Genomic DNA, 16,145 nt, shown 5'->3' with positions numbered 1-16,145 from the left:
TCATTGCATAAACCAGAAACCTACAGTATTCAGAAATGCTTTAAAGTGCTACACACATGCTTCATTTCCTAAGCTTTCAAGACTTTTTAAAGACCTTGGGGTCAATCATGAAAAAGTATTATTAGAGAAAATATGAAATTTTAAAAGTAATACACAGGAAAGTAAAACATGTATAAATGAGGGCACAGGTCACAGATCCGTGATGTGAATTACGTGCATTTCTCAAAGTCCCCACAATTTTTAAGAATTAATTTTCAAAGGTTTTTCCTTAGCTTTTTGAGGACGAGCACAGATGGCTGTGCTTTACCTTGTGGTGTGGCCACTCTGAAAGGGTTCAGGTTGGGACATGGACTTACTAAGCTACACTTCTACTTCATCTTCAGCAGCAGATCATTAAGAGGTTAATATTCTGGGTTTTTTCCTTCTTCCCCCAACATCTATTGTACCTTAAGGAATTCCATCACATTTATACAGACCCTCATCAAATTAATGCTTAATCCCTGGCTCATGGTTTTTTATTCTTGATTGTTACTATCGTTTCACATATGTATGTGGAGCTATTATTACTGAGTTGAAAGAGGTGTTAATATATTAGTTATATATCTTTATAGACTTATATAAACATTAATAGTTATCAAGGTGTTAGGTAAATTTTATAGCCTTGCATTTGGCTTTATATTCACGTAGTGTTGCTAGAAGTAACTTCTTAGGGACTTCATTCCCCGCCCCCGCCCCGCCCCCCCATTTTTCTTTTTTTTTGGTCCGAAGAGTGTCAGGTAAGTACCTGATTCCTCAAAGGTCAACATCAGACCGTAATCTGAGGATTCAAATAGGAGGCCTAGCCAGTCCCTTCTTTTAGTTTAGTTTTGAGTTTAAAATTCTCATTATCTGTCCCCTAAGTATAGGACATTTTGTCCTTTAAATTTTGCAGGTGCTTGAAAAGTATGTATGCGCTCTGGACTTTGCCATTCCTAAGGGTTCCTTGATTTTAACTTCTCCTGTTCTTTTTTTTCTTTTTCTTTTTATCTTTCAGATATGGGAAGATAGTCTCCACGAAGGCAATTTTGGATAAGACAACAAACAAATGCAAAGGTATATTCCCTTGGATGATAATTTACTACATCCTAGCTCTAGGAAACTGACGGCATTGTAAACCTGATCTTTGGTTTCAAAATTACTACCTCCATTTTATTAAAAACCGAGTCTTCTGTGTCCCCCAGTTCCGGTCTTGCATGGTGTCAGCATATTCCTTTACATTTGTCCCTGGCTGAGGTTTGGCTGGAAACCCTACAGCGCTACACTTTGCCAGAGTCGCAGATCTGACTCCAGTGGAGCTAACAGGCAGGATACTGGTTGGCATTTAGCCCCTACTTTAAAAGGGAAGTAGAGTTAGAAAATAGCTTTTCTTTCCTGAGCCTGAGGAGATTAGAGCTGCTTACTGAAGACCATTGGACTGTACTAAAGAACTGAAAAGATTACATATTGTGCAAATTGGCTCTATTAATTAGAATAGAGTAGTTTTAAGCAGTACTTAATTACATGTTTCAATACTCCCAATTGTTCTGTGCTGAATGCCTGTTGACAATATTGGCAGCGGGGGAGGAGAGAACCATTTTCACTGACCAAATTGTAATAGGGAGGGGAGGTCATACGCCCCTTTGAAATATGCTGCTGCATTAATTTGATGCACTGACCTTCAGTTTTCCATGTAATTAGGATGAGCTCATCCAGCTCCGTGAGCTGGAAAAGGAGGCGTCTACAGTAGGCAGCGCTGATGCCCGGTGGTTCTGACTTTTAATGATCCAGCATCTTAACAATGGGCATGTGATTTCGAGGAAAGGGGAAGAATAGAGTCAGCTGACTTTGAGTCCGACCACTGACCCCATGAATTGAAATAAGGTTGACAGGAATAGGCAGAGAAGGCAAATCTCCTCATTAATTAGACCCCAGTTTTTTTAAGGAGTGGCGATAGCTTTGACTTAGCGCTGTCTGAGAAAGTCAAAGAATGGAAATGAACCGTATGGGAAGCCTCGGAGAAGCCAGCCATTTCCTTTAATCTAGACTTGAAGTGGTTCATTGTATTTGTGTCTTCTTCAAAGTTCCTGCATTTAAAGGAGCTTTTGTGGCCAATATCTAAGCCCCTGTTTAAGCCACATGGCACATGAAGACAGTTTTGCCTAGGGACAGTGAATAAAGCAGTGCTTTATGTAGAGAGGTACTCAATAAATATTTTAAATGAATTAAACTAGAGAGTCAAATTGTAGACTGAAATGTTTCTATTTAGTTGCCAAGGTTAGTGTTATTTCACGTACTTGTAAACGATTTGAGAAAACAGGGACGTGGGGAAAAAAAACCTTTCAGTTTTATAAAGAAAAGTGGTCTCTTGCAGCATAAAACAGGAAGCTGATCTCAAACATTTGTTTCAAACTGAGAGAGAAAATCACAGTAGACAAATGGTTTTATGGCTTGACCCTACCTTTCCTCCCACCCCGCCCCCAGCAGAGAAGAATCTTACATGGCAGATCAGTGTGTTAAAAATTAGCACAGCTGCCCAGTTAAGTGAGGGAAGGACTCAGAGGACTCCCCGGCTGAATGCTTCCCACTCCCCTGCACTGAACACGCCTACCTGTATGTAGTACACTTTTCTCCAATGAGAGTTTGTTCCTTAGAAACCAAAATTCCATAAAATGCTCAACACAATATAGAAAAGGTGTAAGTAAAATATACTCATGTGAAATCGGACATTTTATGATACGAAGCCTTCACGGTTGGAAGATATTCCAAGAAAAGTGGAGAGATTTGTGGGGCTTTTAAAATAAAGGGAAGAATAATTCAGAACTGATTGTCCAAACAGCACGTCTCCTGGAGACCTTCTCTTAAAGTGAGTCTCAGGAGATAGTGCCTTCCGTGAGGGCAATGGTAGGAACCTTTTAGGGCTCTTTGTAACACACAGGCTCTCAGGAATAGACATGTCAGCACATGCGGTGGATGGGTGAGTGAGTGAAGGGACCAAGGGAGCAGAATGGGTTTATAAAATCCTAGAAGTAGAATGAGAGAGCTCCCAGGAAAAAAATGTTATTTTAGGACAAATGAGAAGAAATAACACAGTATACCTCATAAAAAAGACAGCATGGTAGCCATTGATAACATGAGAAGGCAGGTAAGTGAATGGATGAATAGGTGTATAAATATAGATAATGCATAAGGGATTACAGAGTATTCACATAAATAGAAAATTCACATGTTATATACTAATTTTTTGAGGTTGACCATATCAAAGAATTTTATACCTGAAAGTTAGAGACCTTAGAGGTCACAGAACATTTTTTTTTTGGTCACAAAGCATATTTTGGAGTCTCTATCCAAGAAAGAAAATTACACTGAAGGAAACATTGCTCAGAATAACATGTACCTTAGCTATTAAATTTGAAACTTTTTGAGTCAGTTGTTCTTCTGCATTTCAATTTTTGTCAGGTTTTACCCAACTAAATAAAGGTGTTTAAACACTTTCCAACACCAGTATAGATGGCAATTCCAAGCCAAAAAAAATTTACAGAGTATCAGTTGTGGCACTGATTGAATAATTTTATTAATGCTTACAGAGTTACATATAAAACTAGAACACATGCACGCAAATGTCCCCCCCCCACACACACACACACGAAGTTATAAAAATGGGTGGGAATAAATCTGACTAAGGGGAAGATAGGGGTAAGAGCAGGAATTCTCAGCTTACTACAAAAATGGCCTGAGTTTGCTAATGGGCAAAACAAAAATAAAAAAACGTATCTATTCCCGTGGCTTAGTGACTATAATGTGGAGGAAAATTCAAGAAGCAGGAGTACCATAACTATTCCTGGTCCTGAGACCCAAGGAGAGTCTTTCTAGGGTTCTAATGAGAGGCTGCTGTGTTATTTAGCAAATCTCACCTTTAGAAGTATCTTTATACCCATTTATGCAATGAAACCCACAGAACCTATAACTCAAGTTGATACAGTCTTATATTTACTTGAAAGTAATGCAGCAGACAAAATGACAGAGCACACGGTTGCATGCCTACCCATTAGATTTGTTTACAGCAAAAATATTTATTGAAAATATTTACTGAAATATTTGTGCTTTGAGAAGGCCAGAAAAGAATATAAACAACTAAAATGCAACCATTATAGATTTTTCCTAATAAAATAACAGGTAAAATGATACTAATCGTACTTGACTGATAATAAGTTCAACCCCAGTTACATCAAAGTTGAGATCTTTCTGTGTCTTGTGATATACAGTCAACAAGAAGATTGTGTTCGGGGGTGGGGTGTGGGGGGTGACCTCACTCAAATATCCATCAGCGGGAGTGAGGTCTTTCATTGAAGCTGGATCTTCGTTTACAGCCTGCTCAAGTTGTATGTGGGTGATAAATAGGTGCGAGGGTGACAGTGTGTGTGTGTGTCCCCACAGAGGATTGCGTATTAGCATTGACTTACGGGTTTCTAAAAACGCTCTAATGGTGTTGACTCTAATTGCTGATGTGGCTGTTGAGTGCCATTCTCTGTTTTTACCTGAGCCAGCTCTTCTTTTTCTTTCCAACCTGGCTGTTCTTCTACTGTCAAAATCAAATCAGGCTTTATTTCCGTCCAATTCCAAGTAATAGAAGGAAGCTGCTGCTTATTTCAGCTTTAACACATCTCTGCTGAAACCTCTATTTCTATAATTGATGGTTTACTCTGTTTCATTACAACCCGTTTAGTTACCAGACAGTAGCTTTGGGTACTAATATTGCCAACCGACCTTTGAACCCTTGCCAAGCTCTGTGTTTGGCCTTGTTGATAGGTATGTTTGTCCGTTTGAATGGACACTAGTACTTTTCGTGGAAGATACTCTATCTTTACCCTGTCAAGAAATCAGTGAGTGATAGGACTGGCCCTTCCCTGCAGCCTCCAAACAGTGCTTTTGTTTTTCAAAATATTCTTACTCATTTAAAGTTTATTTCATAGTAACAGGCTTGTGTTCCAATAAAATCTCTGTCAGTATTTTTGCCTGCTACCCTGATCTTTTAAACAGTGTGTTAAGTATGATTTAACCTTTTCTCAATAACTTAAGAGTGATCACAACAAAAAATGACCAGTGGCTCACTGGATTGGGCAAATTCATGGGGCTGTTGCTTTTAGACTGCTTAAGTCCTCTTCATTTTATAGTTTTCCTCTTTCATGGCTTGTTGCTAGTTTTTGCTGCTAGGTACCATCCATACGCTCATTTTGTAGCTGCCCTGCCCTTACCCTGACACCCTGTACCCCTGCTTCTGATTTAGTGTGGCTGGGGATTACCTGACCAGCTTGTTAAAAATGTTTATAAAGCTATGAATAAATAAGCTTTGAACCAGAGCCTCTTTTAGAAGGTTATTTGTTTGTTTGTATTATGTTTTGTTTTTAGCCATTAGGGCATGAACTGCTGAAACAGCTTTTTTGGCCATCTGGAGGCATTTTTACTCCTTTATCTATATGAAGGGGAATCATGAGGTATATTTTAAGTAAATAATCATTTTTAATCACATACTAAACTTTCCATTATTTTATGTTTGGGGTATTTCATGGTTATACTTCTTTGAAAAATAAATTTAGTCTGTGGGATAAACATTTTTTTTTCCTGTTACTTGTTAAGTTCCATAAAAATGCTATTTCTCTGAAGTTGATTTTTTCTTTTTTTAACTTTGGTTGGTTAACTTAGATGTCATTTGCTTCAGTAAGCAGGACACCTGAAGAAAGGGGAAAACTGGGGGTTTGGGGGTTTTGTTTTGGTTGGTTTGTTTTTGACTTGGAAGGAAATCTGCCTAGCTCATGAGAGCCAGGGACAGACAGCCTGCAAAGGAGACAGCATGACAGCTGGTAATGCCAGTGGCGTGTCAGGATGTCAGGGGTTCCGTTTCTGCTGCCCCCACATCGGGAACCAGAGAGTCCTTCTTTTGCTCTTTTCATTGTCGCAAAATAATGGCTTAATAAGCAAGTATGTTTTGTGTTTCAGGTTATGGTTTTGTCGACTTTGACAGTCCTGCAGCAGCCCAGAAAGCTGTGTCTGCCCTGAAGGCTAGTGGGGTTCAAGCTCAAATGGCAAAGGTGAGTCGAGATCCAGTAGTCAACTACTTCTCTGGGCCCTAGCTTTGGTCCTGAAGCCTGGCACAGTGCTCCGCCCATTGGCGTTGGCATTTTCCCTGCGTCCCCGCTAACCTTGTGTGCTTTTGGACGCCTGTCCTGGCCTCCACATCCTCAGTCGTAGTTTAGGGCAGAGGAAGCTACAGAAGCCATTTCGAATCGGTACAGGAAGTCAGACATGTTTAGACACTGGTTATTATGGGATATGAATCTACCCTTTAGTAGTTCTATAATGGCTTTCTTCAAGGCTTGTTTCTGATAAACTTTTAGGATTCTGGAAGAGGAATGTTGTTGAGGTGGGGTTTATGCCCTTCGTATTCTTATTGCCCAAATGTAAACTTGGGTTATGTCACACCTAGTACCCATAGTGCACTTCTAAAGAGACTCATATAATTCTGTGCAATTTTTTTTTCCATTTGTGGGCCTTGAATTGCTATGGAAAATATTTTTAAGCCTGAAACTCAGCAGTTTGATATTTTGTGTATTCTTTTCAAAAGATCAATAGTTTTATATTCTCTGTCTTCTTAAAGCACAGAGGAAAGTAATTTCATTACTTCTGCGGCTTCTGAATAGTAGCATGTGATCATTGCCTCAGGAGCATTCACATTTCCATAAGGAAGGAGAATTTATGGCAGTTCAAGGGCTCTGGCGAAGAGATAGGTTACCTGCTACCTGCTCAGACCTTGAGTCTGCTGAAGGATGCGTGTGTAGCTACCACACCAGAGATTTACCTTGACTTGAAGAATCAACACAAATAATGATTTTAGGAATTAGTTAAAGGGATCACCTTTCTCAAAGTAGTCTTTGACTTTAACTGTTTTTAAAGCTTTGAATTGAGTTGGACATATTTTAGATTTTCTTGAGCTCCAGAGTAAGAAGTTAAAACAAATAGAAACTATGTAAATATTAAGCACCATGATTTTCTGATTATCTGTCCATAATATAGAGTAATTCCCTGTGGCATTGTTAGAAGACCGTGATTATGAGAGTTTTAAATATATTTAATTGTAACTGTGCAGTACTGGTGTTGCATAATGATTTGCAGCGTGTTTAACCTGCCTCTGTAAACAGTGGGTCCCCATCCATTTTATAAGCAGGACTTTCAAGGCATAATCAGGAAACAGCCCTATTTACCCCCCTACTTTGTCCATTTCCTCTATTCTCTGAAGTTCCTGCTTCTTCCTCTCATGGATAAAATCCAGGGTGGGTCCCATGACTTTTCTGGCCACTCTCATTATCTTAAAAAGTCCCTTCTCTTCCTGTCTTTCTGATTAATTTTTTTTCCTAATAGAATCCTTCTTGATTTTTCGTATCCAAACTTCACAGAATGTAATTATCTTTCAACACATTTTTAGCTATTTCTATATGTATTCATCCCAACCTAAATACAGGATTTTAAACAAGATGTTGTATAGGGAATCTCAAGTTACATTCTAAATAAATTTGTAAAATGTCAGAATCACATGTAAAGGTTTTAAAAACTGCTGAGAGTCAGCAGAAGAGATAAGTGTCTTGGATGTCACTGGTGCTGAAAGAAATCAGCTTACACAGCAGTTATCTGCTGGCAACCGTATTGATTACTTGGTGATCAGGAAACCATGTTTTCAAGGTTTAGATCCCAGAATAACAAGTCACGTTTTAGGAAATTGTAGAAAAATAGGAAAAGAAGGATTTAATTACATTTTAGGAAATTGGGAGTGGTGATTCATGTGTAATTACATTATAGTGTTTTTGTATTTGAAATAAGGTAGAATAGGATCCGAGTTAACATTTGGATGCTGGATGTCTCATTTTTAAGAACACATCATTGATGTTACATGTGTGATGCCTGTAATTTAAATGTCCAGGCTTGATAGGTTTATCTTTAGGGTGGGGTATAGAGGGAGTTAGAGAATCTCAAGCATACTCCCTGCTGAATGCGAAGCCCGGTGCGGGGCTCCATCCCAGGACCCAGAGATCATGACCTGAGCTGCAGTCGAGAGTCAACCGATTTAACTGACTGAGCCACCCAGACACCTGTGTTTTTGCTAAAGTTTTGAGTATCATGTTGAAGCTTCCCCTTTCTTCCAGCTCAGGTCTGCTGTCCGTCATAATGAGCCTGTAGGGGGAGGGGAGCTTCATTGGTTTCTTTCCTACTTCCCAAAGTTATGTTTTTCTTGCTCTGCTGTCAGCTGGGTAGCTGTGATTTCTTACACTCCCCCCTGAAAACAGGGTATATGGGAAAGTTTGTTGACCTGACAGTGGCATAATCTGATACTGATTTCTCTGGCCAGAAAGGTGATGCTCTCCCTCTTTTCAGAGATCTCTTATACCACCACCCCAATTGATCTTGTTCCTGTGGTTCCTTGAAACTAGTGAGCATATATCTTAGCTCCTGATCGTCTGAGGGTCTGTCCTCAGGCCCTTTCTACGGGACCTCGTTGCCCTTCAAGGCAGCCTCCCTGAAAGGATATAACACAACCCTGGCCAGTTCCGCCTTGCATGGCCCACCTATGATCTACATTTGGCAAATGTCTGGGAGAAGTAGGTATGTACCAGCCACACTTACAGGCCCCTTCAGCCAGCCTTTCCCCTGTTAGACTTCTCAGGCTGAAGTCAGACATTAGTCCATTGTACCCACCCAGCTGCTCAGGACCCAGTGCAAGCCTCCTGAGTGGTCTGTTCAAACCCCTCTCGCTTGCCTGGCGGTGATGGGGAAGCAGCCCACAGGGAGAGACGCAGAACATGCCGGCGTTCCTCTCCACATGCGTGTTCATTCGTAGCCTCTCCAGGCTCTCGTAGACAGCGGGAGGTGGGTGGTCAGCAGAGAGTCTCAAACCAGGTCTCAGCCACCTCTCTTGAGGTGGTCTGGTTTCCCACTCTGGAATGGGGGTGTGTCAGCCATTGTTTTGTGGCCTCTGCTGAAACAAGGTTAGAAAGAGGGCTGTTTAACAGCCTGTTACAAACGCAGAGGCCTTACTTAAAGCGGTTGGGAGAGCCCTTACCGAGGCATCCTCCATGTGCAGCGCAGTCTAGTAAACGTACCCCATTCTGAAAAACCCTTTATGCAGCGTTTGGTCAGTGCTGGACTGGGTGGACTCGGGCCCTCCCCGACGTGTCCGCGTGCGCTCTGAAAGCCACTGTCTTGTGGCCTGATCACGAGCACTGTGCAGAGACTTCCTGAGGAGACCTGGGACGGTAAATGGGCTAGGAGAACGATCCCTTTCCACATGGTCAGTGGGGCAGGAGCGGTGCCCATGTTCAGAGATGCTGGCAGTGTGTCAACATCCTGCACTCAGTGAATTTCTTTAGGTCGCTGTAGAACAACTGAGTTTCCCGGGTATGATTTCTTTTTTATTATATCATTAAAGTTACAAGAGCTATTTTAAATGCTAGAGGGTCCATTGTTCTATACCATGACACCGTGGATTTGAGGCTCTGAAATTGACTTAACCTTCTCATACTATCCAGGTAAAGGAGTGCCTGGCCTGCACTTTCCGTGGAAACAGTTTTTAATTTTTTTTTTTTTTAAGACCTTATTTATCCATTTGACAGAGATCACAAGCAGACAGAGAGGCAGGCAGAGAGAGAGGTTGGGAAGCAGGCTCCCTGCTGAGCAGAGAGCCTGATGCGGGGCTCGACCCCAGGACCCCGGGATCATGACCCGAGCCGAAGGTAGAGGCCTCAACCCACTGAGCCACCCAAGTGCCCCTGTGGAGACAGTTTTTAAAAGAAATTCAGGTCTGGCCCCCATGTTGAGTGATAAGGGATCCATTGCTATCCACCTTTTTGCTTAGCGAATTAGCCAGGATACTGCATACAGGTCTGAACATTCACACTGCCACACATTAAAGGCCTGCTTTCTTGTGAATTGGGAAAAAAATGAAGGGGTAGTCTACTAAGGAAGTCAGCAGGGTGGTGGGGTGGATTGGGGTTTGGGTGAAGGAGAATATAATATTGTGTGACACATTGGCTGTCATGGGTTGAAAAAGGATCCACAGATACTCTAAACTGAGAACTTGCAAGTGTTCTCACTTGCATTCAGCAACAGTGATTGTTTCTTATTTATGTTTTCACTTTCAGTACCTTTCTTGGTATCTGGCATAGGGTAGATACTAAATCTTTATTTTGTGAATGACCAGAGAAGCCCAACTCAGCGAGAGAAAAACTTTCTTCCCAGCTTGAGCAGATACTGAGAATTAAGAATGGGACGTTTAGAAATTATATTTATTGAGCTCTGTCCGTAGAATACCCTGAAGATACTTAGCAAAAGGTTTTCCCAAAGGCTCAAGGCCATGCCTCTTGATGTTAACTTGGCCTCGTTTCACATGTGTTTGTTTTTAGAGCAGAAGACTCAGAATCTATAAAAAGAGCAAAACTCAGATATTAAGCTAAAAGGACTTAAAACACAAATCAACATTGGTAATACCTGTTAATAGAATGACTTCTATAGGCCTTTCAGCAGTGCCCCTTAAGGCCCGCTGGGAGTCAGCGGATCGTCGTATGCTATTTGCCTGGTGGTAAGCCCACACATTTCTTTCCGGTAAATAGGCAGTCAGACGAGCAGGACTTTAATCCGCCTTCCACACAGAGTCTGCCGCGATTTAGGCCGTTTGCATTCACATGCCTGGAAGCAGCTATCGGCTGCGTGGTGAACCTATTCAGTACAAGAGAAAACAGATGTCTGGTCTTCCTGCCAAGTCCCTTTCTTGCATTTTAGGAACCATTCCACATGCACAGGGAGGTTTTTGTTAATTTCTTTCAGATGATGACTGAGTGCTTTACACCACGCGGGACCTCTGAGCCCTGCTTTTCTACTCAAGCGAACGTTAGTGGCCATTTATCCCTCTCACGGCCAATGTGGGAGCTAGTTTTCTACTTGTTAGAGAAGCCATTGAACCTTTTCCACGCCTAAGGATGGATATAAAGAGGGCTGTTGGCCCCATTTTATGTTTGGCCACCCATAATTTACAGAATAATTGTTTTTTGAGACATAACATTGTGTGTAATAAAACAGAGTTATGGTTGTCACTGATTTTAAAGAAACTAAATTACCCTCATTCAAGAACCACCCCCCACTTACTACAACTATTATATAATCCATTCTCTATGAATGTATGGCAATTAGACGGCACGGACACTTTGGGGATGAGATATTTTTGTGACCAGGTGCTGCTAGCTTGGAGTTTCTTCTCCTTTCTTCTTGATGGTCGGATGTTTGCAGGATAAGTTGACCAATTGATAAGAAGAATAAATAACATTAACTTTAAAGGTCATCCCAAGTGAAAAACCCTCATTGACAGAGTTGTTGCTGTTGAAAAAAAAAATGCATGAAAGCCACAGGAAATATTTACTCATGTTTAGTGCACTTTGGCTCACTATCAAAGAATGGGTTAAGATCTCCATTTCTTTCTGGATTCTGATTTTAGTACTTATTTTTTTCTTCATCAGTAAACTTTCAAGCTAAATCAGGACTTTAAAGAATGTAACATTTAATTAATATTTTAATTATACAAGCAACTAAAATACAGATTTAAAAAGTAGTTTGTCCCTACGTTGTTAACCCTTGTAAAAATACTTCACATATGACAAATTTCCTCTGAATCTTCTTGAAGATTAGTCATTTAATGGTTATAGTTGTAACTTAAAAAGAAAACCCCACAATATTTATGGTATATGTTTCTTCTGTGACATTTTTTATGCCATATCTTTGTCCAAGGAGGGGTTTTGTGACATTTTTTATGCCGTATCTTTGTCCAAGGAGGGTTTTAACACTTTTTAATTAGGGGGTTCCCAGCTTTATTCTGAATGTGACTAAGCATGATTCAGAGATTTTTCTCATAAGATAGGATTGATGATATCATTTCCTTGCTTCCATGCCTCTGAAAGCTCCCCTCGTGCGCCAGGCTGTGGCTGGCTTTCTAACTACAATCGGTGGACAACAGTTCTTCCTCCTGCCCCCCCCCCACCCACCAGAGTACATGAAATCACAGGATATGCCTGGCTTCTCTCCCTCAAGTTATCAGTATTACTTGGAAGTCTGTGGTCAGAAATATCACTTCCATATTAAAACAAACCTAAACAGGGAGTCGATTGCAAAATTTACATGATTTTTTTTCTTTTTGAGATAAAGCACAAGACTTCCCCAAAAAACTGCACTCTGTAGAGCTACTTTGGCCTTTGCCTGCCAGCTCCTCAGTATTCATGGTCCTACTTGCTGTTAGCAAGGCTTCAGTGGAAAAGTTTAGCAGCAGGGACTGACAATATAGAATCCAACTCCTTAGATACCCTTTCACAATCTGGTTTCAGCCTCATGACTCCTGTTTGGTTGGTTGGTTGGTTGGTTTTTTGGTTTTTTTTTTTTTAGGTTTTAAAAATTTATTTTTTGAAAGTTAACATGTGCATAAAAGGGAATTGAAAAACACAAGAAGCAAAGAACAAAGTCATCCCTAATCATAAGCAGTTTACAGTTTGATTTCTGTTTGTTTCTGAAGTCTGAACTCCATGCCATGCCCTCGGAAAACTCTTCCCTGCCCTTCCCAAGACAAGCTCCCCCATCTCTCCTCCCACTGTGACTTGTACCCTCCTCTGTCCTAAGCGCTTACCTCATGTGTTTCTATCTCCCCTACTTAACTAAGCAGCTGCAAGATGGACTGGAGTCAAGGTGATTTTATGCGCGTCTGGGATGTGTGAGATTCCCTGTAAATCTCATTTGACTGTATGAGGCTACAGGGCTCCTCCACGCCCACCCTTAGAGGGAAAGGATTCCATGTGTACTGGCCAGCCAAGGACCAGACTTCCACAGAAACAGATAGAGTCTTCGGTACTATAGGAAATCTTTGGGGACTTGGTAGGGTAGAGCTGACATGAGATGACTAATCAAGGAGCTGTGCCATTAATCAGGCTGATTTGGTAGAGGTAGTGAGTGAAATGGAGGTAAGGAGAGATTTTACGTCTCACCCTACCTCAGAAGCACTTGAAAACTTTAATACCTCAGACCGTTTTGCTTTTCTTTATATTTTCAGACACGTTATCTGTTACTGTTTTGCATTTTTTCCAATTTTTATACATTAAAGGTATAAAGATAGATTTTGCTCAGCAGACGGTAATCAGCTGCTCCACACTGAACAGATCTCATTTTAGCTAAAAGCAAAGATACTTGCCATTTTGTTTAGTCTGTGAAGGGTTAATAAGATTAAGCATTCGGCTTACTGTTGAACATTTGAAAAATTCTTTTCTTGGGTCCCCCTTCCCCCGCCACACCCCAGGACACCTGGGCCTGGAGCCTCTGCTGCACCCCTTTGGGATTGGCCTGGTGATGTGCTGCCGCCCTCTGTCAGAAGTCAGAAGCAGGAGGTCAGAGGGACAGTACTTTTTGCCCATAGTTTGGGTTTGATATCTCGAATGGCTTGGAAATACCAAGGCATTTGTCATTTCCTAGGATACCAGGCTGTTATTTTAAATCTTACCAGGTAAGTATAGTATGAAAGGTCAATATGTACTTTTACTTGCAGATTGTATAAAAGGACAGATTTCATTTCAGGTTTAATTAACAACAGGATAAATTTGAAAGTAGAGACTTTGTACAATTCAAATACGCATATGCCTCTCATATATTTTTAAAGTACTGTGCATTTTGAAAATCTAAAATATAATGAGTGTGCTGTTCTGTTGCCTAATGCTGAAACCTCCATTAATGACTTTACTAATAGTGCTTATTAAAGAAAAATCATAAGCCTGTGTAGCTCAATATGTAAAGTAGAGATGGTTAATAAGATCAAAGGAAAGCCTGACTTAAGACTATTCTAATCTTCACAATTCAGAAGTGAATTTTGACTTGGTCAGAAAATATTCCATTGTCATAAAAGCTTTTTCTCTGATGCTTTAACACTGTACTCTCAGTAAATGTGCATAGCAGTTACTGGTTCTCGGAGAATTCAATTGCATATCTTTGGTTTCAGCTGATTCTGTCTCACCAAAGGAAAGGTGACTGGGGAGTGATCTAATTAATTATTGCTTCTGGAACTTTTATATGCATATGACTTACCTGGAAATCTGATTAAAATGCAGCTTCTGACTGGGTCAGTTGGTCTGGCACTGCTGGCCCTGGATCATTCTTTGAGTAGCAAGGATTTACCACCCTGCCCCACCTACTCCTGAGTTCTTCTGTTGATTCTAAAGTTTGCTCTGCCTAGAGTTTATCATTTTATATGGCTTTGAGTTCACTTGTTTTTGTTCATTCCGGGGCTCTCCTCTCCACATGGGTGATCAGAGCTCTGCAGTGAGTAGTAAGGACCTGCCATGGAGCAGAGGGGAACTGGGACAGAGCCCCGCTGGACTTGAGATGACTTGGTCCAGAATCCGTTGTGTCTCTCTGGATTGAACTATTGACAGTAATAGCCTTCTGTGCAATCGTGTGCCTGAAATGGACTCCTAAAAATAGTTGCAGAGGAGAGGTTGGTTATTTTGGGAGCGCTGCAAACAGCTGAGAGTGTGGCTTCATGAGGGCACTCTCTCCAGCTTCTCGGCACGGGCCAGCAGTGGCACTTCCAAATCGGCTGAGAAGGGCTTGGCAGAATCCTGCCCGACCTGCACAGATTGCCCAAGCTTCGGACGCTGTTTTCAAGTGTGCAAGGTGACTTGGGTGTTCTGTAGCTCCCATGCTCGCTCTAGGTAGCACTCTAAAGGGACTTGAGCAAAGAGAGTGGCTCAGAGTAGGTGTGTTAACATCCGTATTTCAACTTAGTTGGAAATTAATGGCGAATTCTCTGTTCTGTTTTAGCAACAGGAACAAGATCCTACAAACCTATATATTTCTAATCTGCCACTGTCCATGGATGAGCAAGAACTTGAAAATATGCTCAAACCATTTGGACAAGTTATTTCTACAAGGATACTACGGGATTCCAGTGGCACAAGTCGAGGTGTTGGCTTTGCTAGGTAAGCACGCTGCTTTAGCTTTACTATGGCAATGACGAGAGCTTAGCCAAGTTTCCTGCAAAATTAAAGTTGAGCGAGAAGAGAGAATTTAAGCCAGGGTTATGGGAACCAGGTGCACCATGAATTTAAATGTGTAAATATTGGTTTGTGTATTTTTTCTCCAGATTTTTTGGAAGTTCATTAGGCTTCTTGAACCTGAATACACTAAATATTTGGTGACTCAGGGCAAGGAAATATCACATGAGCAATAGTTTTGAAAATATGTGTCCTTAATGTTTTGATGAATTAAATTAGGATGCCTGTAACTTTAAAAATAACCATCACAGGCTCCTGAATTTCATAAATAAATCAGTATGGCTTTTCTCATTTATGGAAATTTGATTCATCATAAAGTCAGTGAGTTAGATTATATCAAACATTCAGTAAGTAAGACAGTGATAGGACGCCTCTCTAACCACCAAGCGCTACACCAGTTGTAACATTTTATAATTTGCTTCAGATTTTTTTTCTTTGTTAAGAAGCAAAATGTGACAGATCTATCTAGAGTGTCCTCAGTTCTTCCAACTTAATTTTATCCCTTCCTCTCTGGAAAGGATACTTCAATATAATGGTTAATTTTGTTTCTAAAAGAAAAATCTCAAACACAAAGTGCTTTGCGTTTTGACATAGTTCTAATCTATAAGCCCATATATAAAAACTGACTTTCCATTATTCAGGGACCTGTTCAGACTGTGCAGGAACAGATAATGTCTATATGTTGACTTTGATTTTGGAAGAAAAATTGCTGGTATTTTACTTTCATATACAACATCCGATATGATGACAGTCACATCTCCCAGAGACCTGGGAAATCAACAAAGAAGGCAGCTTTTTTCACTATTTTACGCATAAGAAAGTCAAGTCAAAGAAGAGATGTTTCCGTTGTCAACCAGACTGCCAAGTAATGAAGCAAAGTCTAGTACTTGGGTTCTTCTGGCTTTTAGTTGATCGCTCTTTCTTGTTAGCCCAGATAATTTTAAGATAAAACTAAAATTTCTACAGGTGGACAGTCACCACAACTTGCATTTCCAGTGTACACTTAATTGT

The 16,145-nt window shown here is 40.7% G+C and overlaps 1 protein-coding gene across 10 annotated transcripts in view; it reads left to right on the top strand.

The window, feature by feature from the left end:
* RBMS1 (RNA binding motif single stranded interacting protein 1) overlaps positions 1 to 16,145 on the top strand; it is a 216,270-nt gene that overhangs the window by 166,491 nt on the left and 33,634 nt on the right. For all 10 annotated transcript variants that reach the window (XM_032355716.1, XM_032355715.1, XM_032355718.1 and 7 more), the window contains exons 3-5: positions 1,034 to 1,092; positions 6,013 to 6,104; positions 14,902 to 15,059. In XM_032355716.1, coding sequence (XP_032211607.1) covers positions 1,034 to 1,092; positions 6,013 to 6,104; positions 14,902 to 15,059 — 309 coding nt within the window. The remainder of the gene's footprint in view (positions 1 to 1,033; positions 1,093 to 6,012; positions 6,105 to 14,901; positions 15,060 to 16,145) is intronic.

This window comes from Mustela erminea, chromosome 8, assembly GCF_009829155.1.
Source record: "Mustela erminea isolate mMusErm1 chromosome 8, mMusErm1.Pri, whole genome shotgun sequence".
Lineage (NCBI taxonomy): Eukaryota > Metazoa > Chordata > Mammalia > Carnivora > Mustelidae > Mustela > Mustela erminea.
This window is presented reverse-complemented; position numbering and strand designations above follow the sequence as displayed.